The sequence below is a fragment of the Astyanax mexicanus genome, chromosome 1 (assembly GCF_023375975.1).
Source record: "Astyanax mexicanus isolate ESR-SI-001 chromosome 1, AstMex3_surface, whole genome shotgun sequence".
NCBI lineage: Eukaryota > Metazoa > Chordata > Actinopteri > Characiformes > Acestrorhamphidae > Astyanax > Astyanax mexicanus.
Genome location: NC_064408.1, coordinates 34898950 through 34923179, shown reverse-complemented (window position 1 = coordinate 34923179; position 24230 = coordinate 34898950). Strand labels below are relative to the sequence as shown.

General features: G+C 36.5%; 3 protein-coding genes across 4 annotated transcripts; all 3 read right to left on the bottom strand.

Moving 5' to 3' along the window:
• Positions 1-6083: 6083 nt before the first annotated feature.
• LOC103037545 (complement C1q-like protein 4) lies at positions 6084-9162 on the bottom strand. Of its 2 annotated transcripts, XM_049476500.1 has the most exons (5): positions 8898-9161; positions 7213-7296; positions 7029-7091; positions 6792-6920; positions 6084-6672 (listed from the first exon to the last, which is right to left on the bottom strand). In XM_049476500.1, the coding sequence occupies exons 1-5, from the start codon at positions 9115-9117 to the stop codon at positions 6389-6391; spliced, it is 780 nt and encodes a 259-aa protein (XP_049332457.1). In that variant the 5' UTR covers positions 9118-9161; the 3' UTR covers positions 6084-6388. The 2 variants fall into 2 exon arrangements, with proteins under 2 accessions (XP_049332457.1, XP_022523347.2); XM_022667626.2 differs by lacking the exon at positions 7213-7296 and having other exon boundaries at positions 8898-9162.
• Positions 9163-15174: 6012 nt separating this feature from the next.
• LOC125800940 (complement C1q-like protein 4) lies at positions 15175-18712 on the bottom strand. Its single transcript, XM_049476501.1, has 4 exons — positions 18408-18712; positions 16080-16142; positions 15826-15957; positions 15175-15676 (listed from the first exon to the last, which is right to left on the bottom strand). The coding sequence occupies exons 1-4, from the start codon at positions 18613-18615 to the stop codon at positions 15390-15392; spliced, it is 690 nt and encodes a 229-aa protein (XP_049332458.1). The 5' UTR covers positions 18616-18712; the 3' UTR covers positions 15175-15389.
• Positions 18713-19585: 873 nt separating this feature from the next.
• On the bottom strand, positions 19586-23269 carry LOC107197845 (complement C1q-like protein 4). Its single transcript, XM_022686185.2, has 4 exons — positions 23029-23269; positions 21333-21395; positions 21125-21256; positions 19586-21039 (listed from the first exon to the last, which is right to left on the bottom strand). The coding sequence occupies exons 1-4, from the start codon at positions 23252-23254 to the stop codon at positions 20753-20755; spliced, it is 708 nt and encodes a 235-aa protein (XP_022541906.1). The 5' UTR covers positions 23255-23269; the 3' UTR covers positions 19586-20752.
• Between the last annotated feature and the right edge of the window lie 961 nt (positions 23270-24230).

Here is a 24230-nt window from a genome sequence, read left to right as displayed (position 1 = left end):
AATGCCAAGTTCAGAGGTTCACAATAAAAAAAAACTGTACAGTAATATTTTTAGTTCTTTATTTCTCTATTCACAGACTAATAGTTCTACTTTCATAATTTGGTGTCGAATTCTACAGACTATTTAATATTCTGGAGTTAAGGCAACTGGAAATATGCAGAACAGGCCATGTATAAGGCTCATTCTTGCTCTCTACTGGCTAATAATAGGTATTTCGACTTTTTAAGGTGGACCGGAAAATCCGAATAAGACACTGGCGAATAAGACGTTAACTTCAGGCTCCTCTCTCAAGAACTGCCTACATCCCTAACTTACAAAAAAACCTTCCACTGCCTTTGAATGGCCCCTGCCCTGACAATGTTCCCATAGATACTTATTTAGCCTACTTGATTGTAACACTAAATTAAAAATAGTTAGGCTGCTTGATCCAGCTGTTAAACTGTTATATTAATACCATTTGAACGTTTTTCGTTTCTATGTTTTGAAATTCATTAGATTATATTTTTGTCAACATTTTCGGACTCCGGTAAAGTTGGTTTCATATTCGCATATTCGGATTTCTTTCTTCAATAGCTTTTGAACTGTGTGTGCAAAATGGTTAATACTTGCTTATTTTATATGCTGACATCCAAAGCAAGCAGCTACAACGTCTTTCCCCTCTCAAACATCTGCCTTTAGAAAACCACAGAACACATTGTCGTCTATGGGCTGCCGCGACCTGCACGAGAGCTAAGGGACCGTCTACAAACTACTCGACACAGCAAAAAGGCGAATGAAGATGGGCGGGGCAAATGCTTTATGCTTCATTATATGAAAGTGTAGTGTACTTTAGTGTTTTTAGCTGGTCACAAATGACAAGACTTCAGGAGTTCCTGACAATATTTTTTTATAATAATTGTTTTGTTAAAAACAATCTAAAAATATAAAGGTTACACTCATTTTTTGTTCAATTTGTAACTGTTTTTAAAAAACCTTTTTAAAAAATATTTCATAAAGTATTTCATTCTGATTTTGTGACAAAGTTTCAACTGAGTATATATTTTATCAAATAATCACTTGTAGCCCATTTTGCAAGTCTTACTGTCATTTGACCTGCAGTTCAACAGAGGGCTTTCAGGGTTTCTTTTTCTGTTTTACTGTTGATAGTAATACTGTCATTGGTGGGTAGTAACCATTGGTTTGTTTAATTTTAGTTGAGTATACAGAACCGTAATTAAACCATGTAAGAATTGTCAAATGATAGTATTAAAAGGTTTACATTCTATTGTGACTACTTCTGAAATAAATATTATGAAATATAACTAATACCTCTTCACTTGCACAATTGTTTCAGCAGGTGGCACCAAAGTTGGACAATTATAAATGTTACTGTCTAAATATTTGAGTTGTATTTTTAACTAATTTTTGTTTAATGTTATTTTTTTTCTTCTAATAAATTTTTTATTTATCTGTTTCTTGCTGAATCTTTGTTGTAACAATATCAATTACTTCCAATACCTTGTTTACTTTGAAAAGCTCTTAGTGTTTTGCAAATGAGCCTTTATGTAAACCAAAGCAAAAATTTCTTGATGAAATCTAACGGTTGCTGAAAATACTGACTAGGTGTGGACTGCACACATCAAGTTATATCAAGTCTAACCAACATGACATACTACAACTATGATATTGGTCAATTTAACCATTGCTGATTTGTAGCAACAGTTTTTTGTGAATTAATTTCAATAGCTTTTGAACCGTTGAGGGTATCACAACAGAACAAGTTGTATTAGATCAAGTCCCACCCACATGACATACTACAACTCTGATATTGGTCAAATTAACCCTTGCTGATTTGTAGCAACAGGTTTTTTGTGAATTAATTTCAATAGCTTTTGAACCGTTGAGGGTATTGATACAGAACAAGTTGTATTAGATCAAGTCCCACCCACATGACATACTACAACTCTGATATTGGTCAATTTAACCCTTGCTGATTTGTAGCAAAAGGTTTTTGTGAATTAATTTCAATAGCTTTTGAACCGTTAAGGTTATTGATACAGAACAAGTTGTATTAGATCAAGTCCCACCCACATGACATACTACAACTCTGATATTGGTCAATTTAACCCTTGCTGATTTGTAGCAAAAGGTTTTTGTGAATTAATTTCAATAGCTTTTGAACCGTTGAGGGTATCACAACAGAACAAGTTGTATTAGATCAAGTCCCACCCACATGACATACTACAACTCTGATATTGGTCAAATTAACCCTTGCTGATTTGTAGCAACAGGTTTTTTGTGAATTAATTTCAATAGCTTTTGAACCGTTGAGGGTATCACAACAGAACAAGTTGTATTTTACTTTAAAACTCAAGAGGAAAACACTTAAAACTACTACTAATGAAATAACAGAAGATTAAAGTTACAAATATAACTGCTGTATTATATTAGTAAACAGTGGAAAATCCCCCTAATACAACATCTATCACCACAGGTCAGCAAGAGTTAATTTGACCAATATCAGAGTTGTAGTATGTCATGTGGGTGGGACTTGATCTAATACAACTTGTTCTGTATCAGTAACCTTAATGGTTCAAAAGCTATTAAAATTAATTCACAAAAAAACTGTTGCTACAAATCAGCAAGGGTTAATTTGACCAATATCAGAGTTGTAGTATGTCATGTGGGTGGGACTTGATCTAATACAACTTGTTCTGTATCAATAACCTTAACGGTTCAAAAGCTATTGAAATTAATTCACAAAAACCTTTTGCTACAAATCAGCAAGGGTTAAATTGACCAATATCAGAGTTGTAGTATGTCATGTGGGTGGGACTTGATCTAATACAACTTGTTCTGTTGTGATACCCTCAACGGTTCAAAAGCTATTGAAATTAATTCACAAAAAACCTGTTGCTACAAATCAGCAAGGGTTAATTTGACCAATATCAGAGTTGTAGTATGTCATGTGGGTGGGACTTGATCTAATACAACTTGTTCTGTATCAATAACCTTAACGGTTCAAAAGCTATTGAAATTAATTCACAAAAACCTTTTGCTACAAATCAGCAAGGGTTAAATTGACCAATATCAGAGTTGTAGTATGTCATGTGGGTGGGACTTGATCTAATACAACTTGTTCTGTTGTGATACCCTCAACGGTTCAAAAGCTATTGAAATTAATTCACAAAAAACCTGTTGCTACAAATCAGCAAGGGTTAATTTGACCAATATCAGAGTTGTAGTATGTCATGTGGGTGGGACTTGATCTAATACAACTTGTTCTGTATCAATAACCTCAACGGTTCAAAAGCTATTGAAATTAATTCACAAAAAACCTGTTGCTACAAATCAGCAAGGGTTAAATTGACCAATATCAGAGTTGTAGTATGTCATGTGGGTGGGACTTGATCTAATACAACTTGTTCTGTTGTGATACCCTCAACGGTTCAAAAGCTATTGAAATTAATTCACAAAAACCTGTTGCTACAAATCAGCAAGGGTTAATTTGACCAATATCAGAGTTGTAGTATGTCATATGGGTGGGACTTGATCTAATACAACTTGTTCTGTTGTGATACCCTCAACGGTTCAAAAGCTATTGAAATTAATTCACAAAAAACCTGTTGCTACAAATCAGCAAGGGTTAATTTGACCAATATCAGAGTTGTAGTATGTCACGTGGGTGGGACTTGATCTAATACAACTTGTTCTGTTGTGATACCCTCAACGGTTCAAAAGCTATTGAAATTAATTCACAAAAAACTGTTGCTACAAATCAGCAATGGTTAAATTGACCAATATCATAGTTGTAGTATGTCATGTTGGTTAGACTTGATATAACTTGATGTGTGCAGTCCACACCTAGTTAGTATTTTCAGCAACCGTTAGATTTCATCAAGAAATTTTTGCTTTGGTTTACATAAAGGCTCATTTGCAAAACACTAAGAGCTTTTCAAAGTAAACAAGGTATTGGAAGTAATTGATATTGTTACAACAAAGATTCAGCAAGAAACAGATAAATAAAAAAATTATTAGAAGAAAAAAAATAACATTAAACAAAAATTAGTTAAAAATACAACTCAAATATTTAGACAGTAACATTTATAATTGTCCAACTTTGGTGCCACCTGCTGAAACAATTGTGCAAGTGAAGAGGTATTAGTTATATTTCATAATATTTATTTCAGAAGTAGTCACAATAGAATGTAAACCTTTTAATACTATCATTTGACAATTCTTACATGGTTTAATTACGGTTCTGTATACTCAACTAAAATTAAACAAACCAATGGTTACTACCCACCAATGACAGTATTACTATCAACAGTAAAACAGAAAAAGAAACCCTGAAAGCCCTCTGTTGAACTGCAGGTCAAATGACAGTAAGACTTGCAAAATGGGCTACAAGTGATTATTTGATAAAATATATACTCAGTTGAAACTTTGTCACAAAATCAGAATGAAATACTTTATGAAATATTTTTTAAAAAGGTTTTTTAAAAACAGTTATAAATTGAACAAAAAATGAGTGTAACCTTTATATTTTTAGATTGTTTTTAACAAAACAATTATTATAAAAAAATATTGTCAGGAACTCCTGAAGTCTTGTCATTTGTGACCAGCTAAAAACACTAAAGTACACTACACTTTCATATAATGAAGCATAAAGCATTTGCCCCGCCCATCTTCATTCGCCTTTTTGCTGTGTCGAGTAGTTTGTAGACGGTCCCTTAGCTCTCGTGCAGGTCGCGGCAGCCCATAGACGACAATGTGTTCTGTGGTTTTCTAAAGGCAGATGTTTGAGAGGGGAAAGACGTTGTAGCTGCTTGCTTTGGATGTCAGCATATAAAATAAGCAAGTATTAACCATTTTGCACACACAGTTCAAAAGCTATTGAAGAAAGAAATCCGAATATGCGAATATGAAACCAACTTTACCGGAGTCATTTTCGGTTTATTTTCGTTTTTTTTTTTTCTAATAATAATAGAAATTACATAATTTATTTTCTTTTGTTCATTTTTTTTATGGGGCGAGTAACAAAAGTAAAGCAATCGTTACTTTTACTGGTAAATAGTTACTTGTATAGTGGAGTAACTCAGTTAGTAACCCAGTTACATTTTTGGAGAAGTAACTAATAACTATAACTAATTACTTTATCAAAGTAACTTGCCCAACACTGCTCTTGGGCTTGTTTAAAGGCAGTCAGGAATTCACTGGTAGTAAAAGAGGCATTGATTGTGTGTGTGATAGCCAGGATGATTGTAGGTGCAATGGTTTGTAATAGGTCTGTAGGAATTGGTTTCTAATGGAGTCCAATTGGTGGAGATGTATTAGGACAGCTACATGTTAGGAGAGCCAGTGCTGTTCTCTCGTTCTCAGTCAGAGGAGTGAACAAGGAGAAGGTGGCACCTTTGGTAAAGGGAAACCGGGCAGCAGAACATGTAGTAGGACTTCTACATGTTGGATCAGTGATGGAACTGCTGATGGCTGCCACTTTCCCAGTAAAAAATAAGGCAAGTGTTATGACTGTAAGGCAGGTGGCCGGAGGAGGGTTCAGTAGTGTTTTAAATGTTGCATATAGTAGCAAGGAGAAGTTGTGGCTCATTAGGTCATTATAGTTTTGCTTTTTTGACATTTTCTTTTGGCATATCTGAGTTTGGAGCATAGTTTCCAATTTTTCTCAATAGTTTACACACATTTCTGAAAGCATGTCTCATACTCTCAGAGCTCTACACACAACAAACAACACACACACACAATAATCAAAACCCCTCAATTCTCCTGCAAAATTTAACTTTAAATTCAAAACAATGTTATCTCTTCTGAAAATGGTGTTGTAAAACACTGTGATGAATGGAAAACACATCTTCTCCATTCATTGTAAAATATTTTAGAATGTTGTTTTTATACTCAGAACACACAAATATATATATATATATATATATATATATATATATATATATATATATATATATATATATTTGTATTTTGCCACAAAAACAATGTACACAGTGTACATCCCAGCCAACACACAGCTGCATGTACAGTGTGGTCTACATACAAAACAACAGAAGAATTCACTGTTACAGTTACAGTACAGTTACAGTAAAAAAAAAAAAAAACTATGCTAAAACTGTTTCGGTCTGGCCACAGCATCTCATCCACATCACAAACACTGTTAACTATCTACTGCTTTAGTACAGGGGCTTAAATATAACAACGGCTATGTCTGTTTAACATGAACTAACTCTAAAAAAAACTAAAAACACGCCATTTTTTACATTTGGAATCACCTATATTGAAGTTTATTTTGCTGTGTATGATTGATCACATGAAAAAACCCAAGAAAAAGCCTTCAAAATTTGTTTTAAATAATTTGTTCTGTGAGTTTACCATGAAAAAGCACTCATAAAGGGCAAAGCAGAAAGCCGGTAAAAGTTGTTGAGTTATTTGAGTTATCATAAAGTTTGTAGGTTGCTGATAGACTGGTGTAAATCTCATCTCCCACCTCCAGCTCCAGCGTGAGGCCACTGCTTATAAACTCATGATACCCGTGGGTGTTATAAGAACCAATGTGCATTAGAGTTTGCTGATTCTTATGTAAATTAACAGACATGGCATTGGAGTGCAGGTAGCCCAGAGCCGTGAACCTGAAATAGTAGATTCCCTTCACTGGAGCAGTGAAAACTCCTGCAATGACAAACATGTTACTTTATTACTAACAAATTAATAAAAAATAACAAATAAATTACATATTGTAGTTTTGTTTATAATCACTGTTAATGCTGTAATATTTGGGTTTGCTGTACCAGTGTTTGAGTTGTAAGCTTTGCCAACATTTGTGATGACTTTTTTGAAGACCAGTTGAGTCTGAACACTGAACGGTCCCACTGTTCCAGAATCAGTCAGAGCAGCTGAGAATGCCACCTTCGGCCTCTCTGAAACCACAGAGTTAATAAGTAATAATGTATAGAGAGTTTGGCAATGAAAACATAAGAATACACATATACCCATGATTTGGATTAAGGATTAAAAATGGATCTCACCTGCGTTCTCTTTAATGAGATTTTTTGTGGCATTTTCGCTAGCAGTTAGTCTGTTCTCCAGCACTGTTAGGAGATACACACAGAACTACAGATATATCTTAACAGTAATTAAAGTCTTAACAACATAATTCCATTATCCAATGATTTGTTGATCTGGTTTATTAGCAGAAATAGCGTGTGTTACCTGTGTTCTCCTTCTTCAGGTATTCCACCTCTCGCTCACTGACCGCTAGTCTGGTCTTCATTGCAGAGAGCTCTGTTTCTTGTGCTACAGCAGCAAAATGAAAGTATGCTTGGGATAAATGTATTAGAACACATTTATTCACTTCTGTTTTGTCTTTGTTTGTTTGCTCTTAAAGGAGGTGTTGTTTGTTTATGGAGTACCAAAACTGCCAAAATTTAAAATAAATAAATAAATAAAAAAAACTTAAGTAAATCACTCAATAAAAGTCATATGGTAATTAAAACAGTAAAGAATATTTATGATTAACATGAAAATAAAAGTTTCTTTATTAATATTGTTAACATTTTCTTTTGAGCAATTTGTTTATTTATTTACATAACTACTTATTTCTCCATTCAATTATTTCCTGATTTATTTGTTTCTGTTTTTCCTTGCCCTTATATGATAATGACGCCCCTTCATTATGAAGCCCCCTCATAATGATATATAATGAATCACTTTCATTACCATATATGGACAGAAAAATCAGAAATAAATGAATTGGAAAATAAATGGATGCAGACATATATAGTTGTGTAAATAAATAAACAAATGAATAAAAATAAAAATTAAACAATGTTAATAAGGAAACCCACAAATAACATTTTTTAAGATATTTATTTTTATGTATATGTATTTATTTTTATATTAATTATAACTATTATTTACCGTTTTAATCACCATATTAATTGTGTGTGATTTACCTACGTTTTTATTTATTTTTTTATTTTTTTAATTTGGGCAGTATTGGTCCTCCAAATTTGTTAGGCTTGACTGCCTCTAGAAGCCACAATTTGCCCCCTCTGGTGGCCAGAGGCTGCCTAGCCCATGAGCCAGCTCTTACATGAACAGAAGCAAACGTTTTTACAAATGTGAATTTCATAACATTTAGCCTATTTTTAACATTAAAATATATTTTGTTTGTTGAATCAACTGTCATACTAATGGCTAGGAGGCCAAAATACACTTAGTTATTCATTTATGCATCCAGGCACATTTTTTCCCTCTACAATCTGGCCAATCCCCTTGAGTTTTGCTCTATGAAATGGTAAGATTAGGATCATAAGCAATACCTCCAGCAATATATATATATACAGCTCTGGAAAAAAAAGAAGAAACCACTTCATTTTCTGAATCAGTTTCTCTAATTTTGCTATTTATAGGTATATGTTTGAGTAAAATGAACATTGTTGATTTATTATTTAGACTACAAACATTTCTCCCAAATTCCAAATAAAAATATTCTCATTTAGAGCATTTATTTTCAGAAAATGAGAAATGGCAAAAGTAACAAAAAAATGCAGAGCTTTCAGACCTCAAATAAACAAGTTCATATTCATAAAGTTTTAAGAGTTCGGAAATCAATATTTGGTGGAATAACTCTGATTTTTAATCACAGTTTTCATGTATCTTGGCATGTTCTCCTCCACCAGTCTTACACACTGTTTTTGGATAACTTTATGCCTGCACTCCTAATGCAAAAATTCAAGCAGTTCAGTTTGGTTTGATGGCTTGTGATCATCCATCTTTTTCTTGATTAATTCCAGAGGTTTTCAATTTGGTAAAATCAAAGATATTTACTTAGTTCATGACTGTCTTTGAACAACTCTACACAGCAGAATATATAACTCTATCTGTAACTGAACCTGTGTTCTCTTTCTGCATCTTCAGCAGCTCTGATTTCAGCTCCAGTAATGTTGTTCCTTGTTGGTTAACCAGATCGCTCAGACTCTTCAGCTCAGCAGAGATGTCCCGTTGAACAAACAGGCTGGACAGACCTTCAGTTTCCTGTGGCTCAGTGTCTCCAGCACTGTCCTGCAAGAGATTGAAGAGCAGCATCAGGGTTACAACTGTAGTGCTCATCATTTTTACTGAATGATCCCTCAGGCATAGAGTCTCTCACTGTGCAGTTCTTCTATTTGGTGTTCATGTCAAAGTTCAGTGTTGCTGAACTTTGGATAGATTTGGACCTTGGTGGTTTGATAAACCCTTAGAACATTAGCCTGTTTTGGTGTGTTTTTGTCATTTTCTCTTTCAGATCTTATAACACAAACAGCCACATGCCATAAGCTCTTTTACTCCAGAAGCCAAAAATGTTGCTCCAAAATGTAATTATTTGGAATGTAAAAGGTAGCAGAATTGTTATATTTTTCCTGGAGCTGGCCATGTTTTGGTTTTACCAAAATTTATACCAAATTTTACCCAAGTGACATGTTTTTTTGTACTTATTTTTAAATGTATAGACTTTCAAAAATGGTTAGACTACAGTGTAAATGAGTTGGAAGCATAAGAATATTGATAATAATTCATTACATGGTTTATTACTTTATTACAATTTATCTTAAAAATCACACCTCTAGGATACATGTAGATTACTAAAAACCTTTTTAGTATAAATAAATATGTTTAGTGCAATATAAGTATGTAGTAAAAAATGTGCAAGTAAAATAAAAAACCGCAGCAGCAGCATCCAGTCCAGCACGACCAGATTCTGCAACAGCTTCTACCCCCAAGCCATCAGACTCCTCAACTGCAGAGACTGAACTGATGGTTTTTCTGTACATGCACACACACTCTTACCCCACTTACCCCAGAAAATGGAAAGCACTAAAAATCCTACTACCTCACTGGACTCTATTGCACACTGTGTAATAGAGGTAATTACTACCTCACTGGTCTTTTTTGCACACTGCAAAATTTGCACAGTCTTGTTATTTATTATTCTTTTTCTGTATTGTGTTGTATTGTCTGTCTGCACTTTTGTACTGTTGCACTTATTGTTGTGTCTACACTGTATTTATGTGCACCATGGTCCCTGGAGGAACGTTGTTTCGTTTCACTGTGTACTCTGTATATAGCTGAAATGACAATAAAAACCACTTTGACTTTGATATTTAGTATTGCTTGTAAAGCTTAGAATCTAAATAAATTTTCGTTTTTTCAGGCCCTATTGAGATCCCAGCTGAGAATGCCACTTTTACACTACACGATTTTGGCTACAGCCAATGAGATCACAGGAAGAGAGAACCACTGTTCCAAAACACACCAGAGCTGTTTATGGAGATACTGAACACCCTACCATTCCCCCTGTTATGTCATGAAATGACTCCAGAGGGAGCACGTGAGTGAGTTCTATATTGATAGGGATGAATGGAGCTAAAAGCTTAAAACTTTAAATTAAAACAATTATGAACTACTTGTTGTTAATAGTTCTGTGTTGAGTACATAAGTACATATTTCAATATAAAACTGATCAGACATTATTAACTCTGATTTATTATTGCGCAGTTGCTTCATATGAACCTGTTTATGTTGGATTCATTGCTAGTGGGTATTCTCTTCTATAGAGATTCTCTAGTTTTCGTGTGCGTTTAGTTCAGTGTTCTCGTGACGAAACGTGTTTCTGAGAAATCGTGTAATTTGTGACCCTGTGTCTCTGATCAGTCATTTAGTGTGAAAGGCTCAACAACTGAAGGACTCAGCAAAACCAGTCATGTAGTGTGAACAGCACAATGACTAAAGACTCAGTCGTGTAGTGTGAATCTGGCATGAGAGAAACATGCCTCTTCATGCTCCTCACTGGTAAATGTGCCTTTAAAGCCAGATCCGTTGTCCTCATCACTGGACCCTAAAATTACGTATATGTAAATAAATAACAGAATTATGCCAAAAACAAACAACAAGTCGGTAATTCTCCTCAAGCTCGTGTCTGTGATGAGTCTTCGTCGCTCGCTATCCTCAACTGCGCGTCACCTGGTCAGAGGGAGCGCACGGGCAAGGTGCGCGCGCACCATACCTAGCTTTAGTTTGAGTGCAGGTAGTTTCACACTTTATCTGTGGACACTGTTGGGTTATTTATTAATATTATTTGGTTTGAAACATATAAATGTTTGAAGCACTGGAAATAAATAATATTGGTTGGGGGGAAAAAGCAAATTGCAAGTGATGAAAAAAGTCCCTTTTTTCAACGCTTTGAGGAATCAGCGGCAAAGATGACATATCATGCGATTTATTCAGAGACCTGAAAGTGAATGTAAATACAACTGTATATGTATTTTTAAAGAAAGTTATTCATAGTTTTTTGTTGTGTGTGAGTTTGGTTGCTTATTTAGTGAACTAATTTAATTAAATTAGATATTGAGAGTTCAAGAGAGAACCAGGGAAGGGGGGTGAGAGAGTTTTTATGTGTATAAGAAAGAAAAGATGGAGCCATACAGCTGAACACCTTTTTACCTTTCTCTGTCTTTTTCGCTCCTTTTGTTTAGTTTTGGAAGGACATTTCACAACCTATTGTTCAAGCAGTAAATTGTTCAACCTTTTAACCCAATGGTTCTGTGGTTTCTTTTTTTTTTCGGTGGATTAAAACCAATGGGGAATGTGGTAAGGCTTAGTCATACATGGAATCTAAAAATGTAGAAACTCCAACTGTTTTTGAATTATTAGTTAGACTCCAGGGGCCTCATGTACTAAGACTTGCGTGGACTTCCTACTAAAATGTTCCGTACGCTCAGACCTGAAAAGTTCCGTACGCACAAAAAAATCTGGATTTATCAAACCGTGCTTAGGCAGAATTCCATGTACTTTCTCTTAGTACATCACAATCAACTTGAAATCAAGCGCACGTGCACGAGCGCATCACACCTGTCATGTCTCCTCCCTCAAATAAGCAGAGTATAATAGGCTAATGAGAGAAAACAGGCTTTGGAATACTCATTTCGAAAATGGCAAAGAAAAGGAACTTTACCGATTGTGAACTGGAGGTTTTACTGTCAGAGGTAGAGGCCAAAAAAAAACATTTTATTTGGTTCTCTGTCCTCCGGCATAAACAGTAAACGTAAAAGGATTGAATGGGAAAGTATGGCGCAGGTCGTCAATGCAGTGGGCTCTGAACACCGCACAGTAGCTGAACTAAAAAAGAAATGGTCTGATGTTAAGTCGGGCGTTAAGAAACGGTCTTCTGCCCATCGAGAAAGTGTTGCGAGGACGGGGAGCGGACCGGGGGTGGAGGAGCTCACACCATTTGAGCAAAGGGTGGTGGCTGTTGTGGGCGACGTGGCCCTCTCTGGCGTGGTGTCAGCAGGTGAGGGAGACACTGATGTTACCCTGGATACCGGTGAAGGTAAGAGTTCAAGTTCTTTGAGCAATTTTCCAAGTACACTATTTGCCTTTTTTTATTTTATTCCTTTTTTAATAGCTGCCCGTAAGTAGGCTACGTTGGTTGATTATGGCAGTTTACCCCCTACTATTTATAAGAAAGACAGACATAGCTTGTTTGGGTTAATGAGATGTATTTAATTCTTTTATGTATTTCTACAGCATCCACTGGCACACAGTCCACGCCAGCTGAGCCCGTATGTCCCCCAATTGCTGTCCCCAGTGTGTCTGGTGTTTCTGCACCCTCCACGTCCAGTGCTGAATCTCAGCCGACCGGTCGGGTCCTGACTCGTGCTGTACTGCAGTCACAGGAGGAGACTGTGAGGGGCATCGGAGAAATTAATACACACCTTAAAAATATCAGTGATGCGCTCACTAGCATCAGCCACTCAATAAAAGAATTGGTTAAAAAATAAATGCTGTCTCTTACCTTTTTATATTGTAGCTATGATTTGTTGCCTTGATTGTATGGCACCTGGGTTAGGCTGCGCATTAATTGGTCCTGGCTCTGGGTCCGCTGGTTCCTCCACCACCTCCAACAATGGCACGGCATACCTGTGCGCAACATTGTGCAGGACCCCACATGCCCTCACAATGCGACACACCTTCTCTGGCCGATACAGAAGCATTCCCCCGGTCCTGTCCAGGCAGCGCCACTGGCTTTTCAGCTGCCCAATCGCCCTCTCCACGACTGACCGGGTGCGAGAATGGAGATAATTATATCTCCGCTCCCGGTCAGTCTGCAGGTTGCAAAGGGGGGTCATCAGCCACGTCTTGAGCGCGTAGCCGCTGTCTCCTAAGTAATTTAACAATTTCCCATGTTTTAAATTAACTATTCTAAGCTGAAAATATGTAATACTTCTATTTAAATGCTTTACATTTGTTGCTTACCAAGAAGCCACCCATCACACACTCTGCCAGCTTGTAATCTTATCCCAACCATGCTGTTTGTTAGGATGTACGAATCATGTGTTGATCCAGGCCACCGTGCCACTACATTAGTAAGGCACATTTTTGCATCACAGATAATTTGCACGTTTATGGAATGAAAGTGCTTTCTATTCACATAAGAAAATTCTTCCTCAGATGGTGCCTTTATAGCAATGTGTGTGCAGTCGATCACTCCGATTACATTAGGAAAACCGGCTATCGCTGCAAATTGCGCTTTGATGTTTGCCTGGTCAACCGCATCATATGGGAACCTTATATACCTAACTGACATGCAGATGATCCCATCCAAAACAGCTGGCATGGCACGGCTCAAAGATGACTGGGACATCCCCGACCGGTCTGCCAGTTCTCTTTGGAACGAGCCAGTTGCCAGGAAGCCGAGAGTTGTCAGTATCTGTAAAGGAACTGGCAATGCACAACTCCTCGTTGTTTCTCTCTCCAAAACGGGACCCAACTCAGCACAGAGTTCCAAGAGGATAGCTCTTGGAAATCTGAAACAGCTTATAAGCCAGTCATCATCATGAGCCAAAAAATCATAATGGTCACGGAAAATGCGCTCTCGACGAATTTGGCCATTAGCAATATCTTCCAATAATGCCAACGCTGCCATCTCCAACAACTCCAACGCAACATTTCATGCATGTTTATATAATCTAGGCTAAGCAGAAACACGTTGAATGATTATTTCAGTAAGCCAATGAAATTGTCTGGTTAATTACTGTTTAATTGTCTGATTAATTCACTTTATTTTACCCAATAATGACTTATTACAATCTGTGCGTAAAGGAAATCTTAGTTGTAATTTCAATGCATCGTCTCTAAGTGTCGCCAAATGACAAAAACACAATATATACGCACAAAAAAAAGACGTACGACCGAAACGAAAATGCGGTGGGGGAACGCACTTTCTCACGTTCAAGTCAAATTTAGTACATCTGACCGTGACCGTGAAATATGGCGTACGCTATGTTTTTGTGCGTACGCACCTTTAGTACATGAGGCCCCAGGTGCTTAGAAAACTAACAGAGCTGTGTCATTCCTCTGAAGGAAACATTTGTAAATGTAAATAACAACCATTCAAATAAAGTGAAACCCTGGTTACATTTCCCTAATACAGGGGTGTCCAAACTACGGCCTGCGGGCCATTTGCGACCCGTTTCCTTTTTTTGGAGCGGCCCGGGAGGTATTTTAGAAATAGAATGAAAGTTGGCCAGCTGTTAAGCAGGTTTTTATAATGTGAGATTCAAAGTTTGAACGCTAGGTGTCAGAAACGGGCCAAAGAGTCTAAAAGCGGAGAGGGTGCGCATTTCTAGCGCAGAAAAACGGGCCAAAGAGTCTAAAAGCGGAGAGGGTGCGCATTTCTAGCGCAGAAAAATGGGCCAAAGAGTCTAAAAGCGGAGAGAGTGCGCTTTTCTAGCGCAGAAAAACGGGCCAGAGTCTAAAAGTTGCAGTAATTAAGGAGTTTAATATTAAGAGACATCATGAAATGAAACATCAATTTTAAAAAATCTTATTTTACACAACACTGTCAAAGATAAAGATAGTAAGTCAAGTAAAATGGTGTGTAAATGAAATAATCAGGAAAAAAGTATTATTTAAAGTGGTATATTTTATTATTTGTTTTATTACAAAGTGTGTGCCCGTGACTTCAAATATATTTCTCCTTCTGGCCCCCAACAAAAAAAGTTTGGACACCCCTGCCCTAATATAAGGACACATTAATTAATGTATATCGATATGCAATTGATCTTTCTCAGGGTTTCAACAGCAGTTCTGTAAAACTGTTAACAATACAATTTGAGACAGCACAATCAAATATAAGTTTAAAATAGAACATTTAATAAACTGTAAATGTTACAAACCATGTCACTAAAGTCAGTGTGTAGTGTCACATCAGGGGGACATACCCCCTGTTTTGCTGTAGTCAGAAGCCCACAGGAGCAGGTATTATTTGGATGGTGGGTCATTCTTTCTCAGCACTATAGTGATAATGACATTATGGTGGAGTGTAAGTGACTGCTGTGCCTCTTTTTTCACATGGGAAAGATAAGGAAACCACTAAAAGTAGTGCGGAAGTCGGAGCCACCCCAGAGCACATAGTGTGCTGGGAGGCGAGTGTAGACCACATCTCCTGCCTCCAGTTCCAGAGTGACTCCACTTGAAATATGCTTAGCAAGGCCGTCTGAACCATTTTCACCCAAATGCAGCAGATTCTGCTCATTCTTGTACAGGTTCACTCCAATGTTGTTGCTGGTGTTGCCGTACTCGCTGCCTGTGAACCGAATATAGTAGACCCCTCTGACTGGAGCTGTGAAGACTCCTGCAGAGAGACAGAAATTACAGGTTAGGACACATTTATAAAATAAAAAGAGAACAAATATATATATATATATATATATATATATATATATATATATATATATATATATATATATATATATATATATATATATGTTATAATAGATGTACCTGTATATGAGTTGTAGGCTCCTCCAATATTTGTAAGGACTTTCTTGTAGATCAGATTTGTCTCAGAATTAAATGGACCTAATATTCTTAGAGGTGGTCCAATACCAGCAGAGAATGCAACCTTTGTTCTACCTATAACACCAAAGAGCATGTTTAGTTTATATATAATAATATTATATATATATATATATATATATATATATATATATATATATATATATATATATATATATATATATACAATTGCATTTTACCTGCATTTTCTTTCTTCAGATGATCCATCTCATTTTTCAAAGCTGACAACTCACTTGCTTGTGCTAAAAAAATAAAAATAAAATTCAAAATCACTTAAATTCTGACAAAATATTCACATTAAAGCTGTAGTCCTTAAGATTTTTTTCTAATTAAATGCAGTAGTATGCCTTAGTAGGGAGAAGACAAAATATTTAAATTATTGGTTTCAGTGTCCTGGCACGGGCATCCTTGCAACATCTAATATGGCCTATGAGTGGTCTGCAAGGTTTTTGGATGTAACTGGTCTTACAGACTATTGCTTTAAAATATTCACCGGAGCACTTTTTCCACACAAAAAACAGCTCACATGGCATTCATTCACACTAGAAACCACAACTGCACATTGTAAAATGAATGAAGAAACGAAGGAATGAGACCTTTAGAAAGACATTCTGAGGTGAGTTTAAACAGGGTTCTCTCATTCAACAAATCTGCAAGCATTAGTTAAACTAGCTGGCTAGATGTTAAGGAGTTACTGCATTCTATCCAGTCCATTAAACTTATGTTATATAGTAAATACAGATTTAAATAAAAATATTTATTTTTATTACCTAAGCCAAACAAACAGTTCAAAATAACATATAGAGAAAATATCCTCTCTAAAATTAGTTTTTGCCATGTGGGATGTCTGTAATTGCATGATTACCCTGTCTTGCCACAGGATAACATCTCACAACTTGTACAGATGTGTGCAGCCCCGGGTCATTCCATTTTACATTCTGCTATCCCATGTCTTTTGGCATGACAGTGTACTAGTGTTGCATGATGCACCGAACCTTCAATGCTTTTTTTAATACTCCGCCGTCACAAATGTTTCGGTTCTTTAGCGTTCAGTGCTTTTAATACTGTATAAAGCCCAGTTACGAGCTTCAAATGAGTCAAATTAGCAGAATTTGATTCACTTCATAAGAAAACTGATTCACACCACGGCCGAAGGAGTGGGCATGTTTATCTTATATAGATAATAAAGACGGAACCCAACCCTCACCACAAAGCAAGTTTACAAACGGTGTTACAAATCTCTCCAGGGAAAAGCAGCAAACACCAGCACGAGCTCAGCATTTGGTGGACAAGCAGCACCCTGATCTCCACAGAGAGCTGAGGAGTGGAGAGGTTAGTGGAGCTACTTAAAGTACACTCTGTAGCTTTACTAATATTAACTAGCCACGGCTTATTTCCATCGCAAATTGGATGTCAGGCACCTAGCCTGCTTGTTAAATTGAGCGTGGGCTTATTTAAAACTGTAAAATGTTGATTTAATAAAACGGAGCAATATTCAAATTAACATAACTTCTGCCACCCGTTCAGCTTCAAGTCGGGATACCATTACATCTGTGCTACACAAAAGACAGAAAATATGACAAATCCTCCAAAGAAGCATAAAGACCAAGGTGCCTGTATATACAGTTTAGAAAACCAGGGTTTAGACAGAAAGTAACCCAGCTTGCATATTTGAACGTTGAAGGAACGTTGATCAACTTAGATGTTATTGTTGAATCAACTGTTGATTTAAAAAAAAGTGAATCAACGTTGATATAGCAACGTTGTTTTAACGTCATACGTTCAACCTTTAATAAACCATTGCTCACTAAAATAAGAAAATCTTATGGTGAACAGTGTTAACAATAATTCTGATTCCACATCTGATCTCAAAAACACTAAAACATTAAAACTATTAGAGCTAATGAACATGATGCTAAATTAAAAAGCAGTTACTGCAAATAGAAGTAAAACACTATTTCATTCCTCCATCCAATCATTTTTAGAAATTATATGGGGATGAAATGTAAAATGCTGATTTAAAAGGCAGAAGCTTGAGGACATTATGTTGATTCAACGTTAAAATTTCAACGCTAGCACAACCATTGAACATTAAATGTTGATTTAACGTTGAAACAACAACAGACATTACTTCAGTCATATTTCAGCCACATTTCAACGTTGAAGGTCGGTTGTGTGCCAGCTGGGATGCCTGGCAGAAATTACTTCATATATAAACAATTTTACGGTTGTGTTTTTTTTTTCTTCTAAGTATCGTTTTGGTATCAAGAATCGAGATACTACAGTTGGTATCTGTTTCAAAGTCAAAATTCTGGTTTCGTGACAACCCTACAGTGTACTATAACTTAGCATATTTTGATAAGATGCAACTGAACTGAAAGTGAACTTCTGCTAAATTCTATTTTAGAAGTCTAGTATACAGTGGGATACCTATACAAACACAACCACACAAACCAATCAAGTGACTAAAACACCTTTGATAAAGCAAACATCATTTAAAAACACACCTGTATTTACTTTCTGTTGCTCCACTAACATCATTCCTTGCTGAGTAATCAGGTCTCTCAGAAATTTAAGCTCAGCGGAGATGTCCCGTTGAATAAACAAGCTCTGCAAACTTTCAGGCTTCTCTGCCTGTTTTTCTCCGACGCTGTCCTGAAAGAAAAACATTAGCAACAGCAAAGTAATAACGGTAGCTCTTAAAAATGGCCTCATTTTACCAATCTGTCTCTTAGGCAGTGGTCAGGCTTCCGCTATGCAGTGCTTATATATGGGTTGTGCCACAGTTCAGTGGTGCTGGACTTTAATCAGGTTCAGTTCAGCTAACAGAATGGAGCATGGGAGCTGCTTTGTGTGCTCACAAGCACTGCAAGTCAGCAGAGTGAGATTATAGTTAATATTAAGTTATCACATTACCAAATTTATTGATGCTGGGTGTTGAAAAAACATTATTCAGAGTTTTTTTGGGAAGGGCGGGGTGTGGCGTGCTAATCTAGTGGACTCAATAAATAAAAAAACAACTCTCTGCCTGTCTGTATTATTTCAATTGATTAATTACTGACCATAAATTGATTATCAGTAGAATGTATCTTTTAGGAACCTACATTTAGTTTATCTGGTTGTTGGATTATTAAAAGTAATGCAGTGTGTAAGTTTATTATTAATTACAATTTGTTTTATTTAAGGAAGTTAACGTTTGTAAGTTAATATTTACACGTTTAGGTATTTACATTGATAATTTATTTACATTGTTTAAAGTTAGATCTGTAGAATAGAATGGTTGCCCCTTGCTAGCTGTGCACCTGTGAATAATTAGATTTCAAGAGAGTTCTAGAATGAATCAGGAGAAGAGGGGTGAGAGAGTTAGTTTTTTATCTGCATGAGAAAGAAAAAATGGAGCCATGAAGCCTTTTTTGATCACTATCTCCTTTTGTTTAAGTTTTGACCTTTGGAAGAACATTTCACAAACTATTATCATCCTATCTGTTCAAGCATTAAACTGTTCAACCTGTTAACTCTGTGGTTCTGTGTGGGCTTTTTTTTTGTGGATTAAAACCAAAGAGGAAAGTGGAAGAGCATCAGGCTAAGGCTTAGTCATACATGGAATCCAAACATGTAGAAACTCAAACTGTCGCTTAATCATTAGTTAGACTAACAACACAATTTAAGACAACACAATCACAAATAAGTTCAAAATTGAACATTTAATACACTGTATACATTAAAACCATGTCACTAAAGTCAATGTGTAGTGTGACATCAGGGGGACATCCTTACAGTTACTGTACAGTAGTGATTGTTGCTGCTAAAATTTTATAACATTTACAGCACCTCCTTGTTTCTACACCCCCTGTCCATCCTATCAACTTCACTTATCATATATGAGCACTTATAATTAGACAGCTATAATTACAGACAGCTCCCTGTTTTTGCTATGGTCAGGACCCTACAGGAGAGACCACCTCAGAGCAGGTATTATTTGGGTGGTGGGTCATTTTTTCGCAGCACCACTGGCGTAGTAACCGGGGCTACCCAATATCAGAAATAGGTGTCACAGAAAAAGCAGAAATTGTTTTAAAATAAACATTTATTTTGAAAGCCCACCAAAATCTTCACCCCTGCCATGAAAAGCACCCCCTCTCAGGAGCGTGTTCCTATTTAAAGTTAACTAAAGCAATTACCTCTGCTGTTATCAAGAAGATGGTGTGAACATACTACCAAGAGGTGGTGCTTTTAATGGTGGTGGGGGGGATTCAGACACTACTATGGTGCCAAATTCAGCACCCCCACCAGGAAAGCACCGCCCCCTCGGAAAAGGCTGCAGGTGATGTTTCTTTTTCCTTATATCTTACGAGTCAGCGTAAGAAGTGTAGCTTAGAAAAGAAACACCCAACGCTACTGAGATTTTTTTTAAAAGAGTGGAGAAAATGTAAGTATACAACAGAACTGACATACCAATACATAATACTAATAATAATTATAATAACCATAAATAATAAACAAATCTGTTATGTATTATTTTAAATATTAGATGATAGCTGTTCAGTATTTCTCATATGTATATAATTCAGACATTTCACGCACATATCTAACAACAGTAAATGTCATGTGTAACAGGAGTAAAATGTTTAGGTTGTAAAGTCGTCTTTGGTTGGATTTAATAATAAACAGAAGTACAGAATAAATGTTTTTTGTTTTTTGTGATTAACTGTAATTCTGCAAATGTTGTCACTATAAGGTGGGCTTTGATTAACTTTAGCAAATGTGCCACCCCCAACCGCCACGCCTTTTCTCAGCACTGTAGTAACACTTACACAATGGTGGTGTGTTAGTGTGTGTTGTGCCTCTTTTTTCACATGGGAAAGATAAGGAAACCACTAAAAGTAGTGCGGAAGTCTGAGCCACCCCAGAGCACATAGTTTGCTGGGAGGCGAGTGTAGACCACATCTCCTGCCTCCAGTTCCAGAGTAACTCCACTTGAAATATGCTTAGCAAGGCCGTCTGAACCATTTTCACCCAAATGCAGCAGATTCTGCCCATTCTTGTACAGGTTCACTCCAATGTTGTTGCTGGTGTTGCCGTACTCGCTGCCTGTGAACCGAATATAGTAGACCCCTCTGACTGGAGCTGTGAAGACTCCTGCAGAGAGACAGAAATTACAGGTTAAGACACATTTATAAAATAAAAAGAGAGCAAATATATCTATATTTTATAATAGATGTACCTGTATGTGAGTTGTAGGCTTCTCCAATATTTGTAAGGACTTTACTGTAGATCAGATTTGTCTCAACATTAAATGGACCTAATATTCTTTGAGGTGGACCAATACCAGCAGAAAATGCAACCTTTGTTCTTCCTGTAACACGAGAGAGCATGTTTAGTTTTTAATACTAGTTTGACTTTCAGCGCAAATATATACAATTGCATTTTACCTGCACTTTCTTTCTTCAGATTATCCATCTCATTCTTCAAAGCTGCCAGCACACTTGTTTGTGCTAAAAAACAAGAACATTATGACAACATTTTTATATTAAAGCTGTAGTCCTTAAGATATTTTTTCTTTCAAATAAAGAGCAGTAGTATTCCTGAGTTGGAATTGGACAAAACATTCAGTGGTTTCAGTGTCCTGGCATGGGCATCTCTGCAACATCGAAAATATTCTCTGTGTGGTCTGGTCAGCTTATTATTAACATTATTATTAACATTAACCCAGAGAGATTATAAATCCCCTCGAATAGACTGTTGCTTTAAAGATTCAAAAGATCTCATTTGCTCCATCACATATTGAAGCAAAGTATACTATATATGAAATGCATTTTTAAATAATTTTCAGACCCATTACCTTCCTTTTTTCAGTGTGCATTGCCAATTTTGATAACACTTTACAATAAGAGTACATTAATTAACAGTAGTTACATTAGAATGTCTCAACTACTTATAGACATTAAATAAACAAAACTACTTTCTCAGCTGCGTGATCATGATGCGTGAGCGCGAAACGGAGAAAAGGACATTTGAAGAAGCGCCGTCAGCTTATAAATACACTGTTTGGAACTATTTTGGCTTCAGCGTTGAGTTTGATAAACAAGGCACAAAGCACAGTGTGCGAGCATTTCTTTGCATATTACTGCACTTTATTTAATTTGGCCTGTTTTTGACTAATGCTAGGAATAAGTGTTCCTTTTTTTATAATAGATTTTGTGATTTTAATTACTCTGTGCCTTTTTTCTATTTAATATTGCCTCTGCAAGTGTGAGTAGGAGCACCTTGTTGATTTGAAATAGAAAAGGTTAAAAACGTACTGCATGCTGGAGCTAGATAACATTAATATATCGGAACCGAACCGATACCATGGCCCAAGCACCACGATACAAACCGAACCATGTCCACACTGTACCGTTGCATCCCTATAATATAGTAAATCATTTGTAGAGTCAGCAAGTGAGATGAAGAGTGCACAAGGGTGAGACAGGAAGACACGCACAAATATAGTTAGGGATTGACATATTCAGCGTACAGTCAGTCCTTGCTGTATGGAGTGAAATAGTAACAGTAGTACTTATTTGGAACGGTGACTTCTATATTACCCCTGGTGTGTAGAATTACGTAAAAAGACACTCTGAGGTGAGTTTAAACAGGGTTCACTAATTTATTAAAATTGTGAGCATTAGTTAAACTAGCTGGCTAGATTTTAAGGAGTTATTGCATTCTATCTTTTCCATTAAAATTATGTTATATAGTAAGTGCAGATTTGAATAAAAATATTTATTTTTATTACTTTAGCCAAACAAACAGTTAAAAAATTGATATAGAGAGAAAATATCCTCTCTAAAAACAGTTTTTGCAGTGTGGGATGTCTGTAATTGCCTTGATTACACTGTCTTGCCAAAAGATAACACCTCACAACTTGTACAGATGTGGGCAGCCCTAAGTCGTTCCCTGAGGTAACACTTCATAACCATTTTACATACTGATATCCCATGTCTTTTGGCTTAACAGTGTCCTATAACATGTAGCATATTTTAATGAGATGCAACTGCACTGAAAGTGAACTTCTGCTAAATTCTAACAAGTGTCTAAAAGTGACTAAAACACCTTAAATAAAGCAGATATCATATAAAAACACACCTGTATTTGCTCTCTGTAGTCCCACTAACATGAGTCCTTGCTGAGTAATCAGGTCTCTCAGAAACTTAATCTCAGCGGAGATGTCCCGTTGAATAAACAAGCTCTGCAAACTTTCAGGCTCCTCTGCCTTATTTTCTCCGACGCTGTCCTGAAAGAAAAACATTAGCAACAGCAAAGTAATAACGGTAGCTCTTAAAAATGGCCTCATTTTACCAATCTGTCTCATAGGCAGTGGTCAGGTTTCCGCTATGCAGTGCTTATATCTGGGTTGTGCCACAGTTCAGTGGTGCTGGACTTTAATCAGGTTTTAGTTGTTTAGCAAACAGAATGGAGCATGTTGGTTCTGTGAGTCATTCTTGGGGAAGTACAGATTTGCCCTCACAAGCACTGCAGGACTGCTCCTGTCAGCAGAGTGAGATTGTAGTTAATATTAATATTAATAAGTTCATTTAGAGCAGAAACCTCAACTTGCTCTGCTTTCACTGTCCTTCCATTTAATAGTAACGTACACAAATTTAATATATTTCATATATTGACATATGTCTGGCACACAGAAATATGTAGGACAATGTACATGAAATGCATTTGTCAAATACGTGTACTTAGAATGTGCCATATGTGTTAAATAGCATACCTTTGAATTACTATATTGTACACGTGTAACCCAGTTCTAAATATGGCTCTGGTCACTGGAAGAGAAAAATTAATTATCATCAGAGTCTAGGAATCACCACCAGTCAATTGGATATTGTCCTGGGTTCGTAAGTGTAAGAAAGGAACTAAGAAAAAAAAATATATATATACACTGCTCAAAAAAATAAAGGGAACACTCAAATAACACAATAAAACTCCAAGTAAATCAAACTTCTGTGAAATTAAACTGTCCACTTAGGAAGCAACACTGATTGACAATCAATTTCACCTGCTGTTGTGCAAATAGAATAGACAACAGGTGGAAATTATTGGCAAATAGCAAGACACACTTAATAAAGGAGTGGTTCTGCAGGTGGGGACCACAGACCACTTCTCAGAACCTATGCTGTCTGGCTGATGTTTTGGTCAGTTTTGAATGTTGGTGGTGCTTTCACACTCGTGGTAGCATGAGACGGACTCTACAACCCCCACAAGTGGCTCAGGTAGTGCAGCTCATCCAGAATGGCACATCAATGCGAGCTGTGGCAAGAAGGTTTGCTGTGTCTGTC

Bases quoted from the DNA above. Each gene is read 5' to 3' on its own strand.
- LOC107197845 (XM_022686185.2), bottom strand. From the start codon at position 23,254: ATGAGACAGATTGGTAAAATGAGGCCATTTTTAAGAGCTACCGTTATT. The intron at 21,396-23,028 runs GTGTGTTTTTAT...CTTGTTTTTTAG, and splicing joins ACTACAGAGAGCAAATACAG to CACAAACAAGTGTGCTGGCA. The intron at 21,040-21,124 runs GTACATCTATTA...GTCTCTCTGCAG, and splicing joins AGCCTACAACTCACATACAG to GAGTCTTCACAGCTCCAGTC.
- LOC103037545 (XM_049476500.1), bottom strand. From the start codon at position 9,117: ATGATGAGCACTACAGTTGTAACCCTGATGCTGCTCTTCAATCTCTTG. The intron at 6,921-7,028 runs GTGAGATCCATT...CTGTGGTTTCAG, and splicing joins TCTCATTAAAGAGAACGCAG to AGAGGCCGAAGGTGGCATTC. The intron at 6,673-6,791 runs GTACAGCAAACC...TTGTCATTGCAG, and splicing joins AGCTTACAACTCAAACACTG to GAGTTTTCACTGCTCCAGTG.
- LOC125800940 (XM_049476501.1), bottom strand. From the start codon at position 18,615: ATGAGGCCATTTTTAAGAGCTACCGTTATTACTTTGCTGTTGCTAATG. The intron at 16,143-18,407 runs GTGTGTTTTTAA...TTATTTTTTTAG, and splicing joins GCAACAGAAAGTAAATACAG to CACAAGCAAGTGAGTTGTCA. The intron at 15,677-15,825 runs GTACATCTATTA...GTCTCTCTGCAG, and splicing joins AGCCTACAACTCATATACAG to GAGTCTTCACAGCTCCAGTC.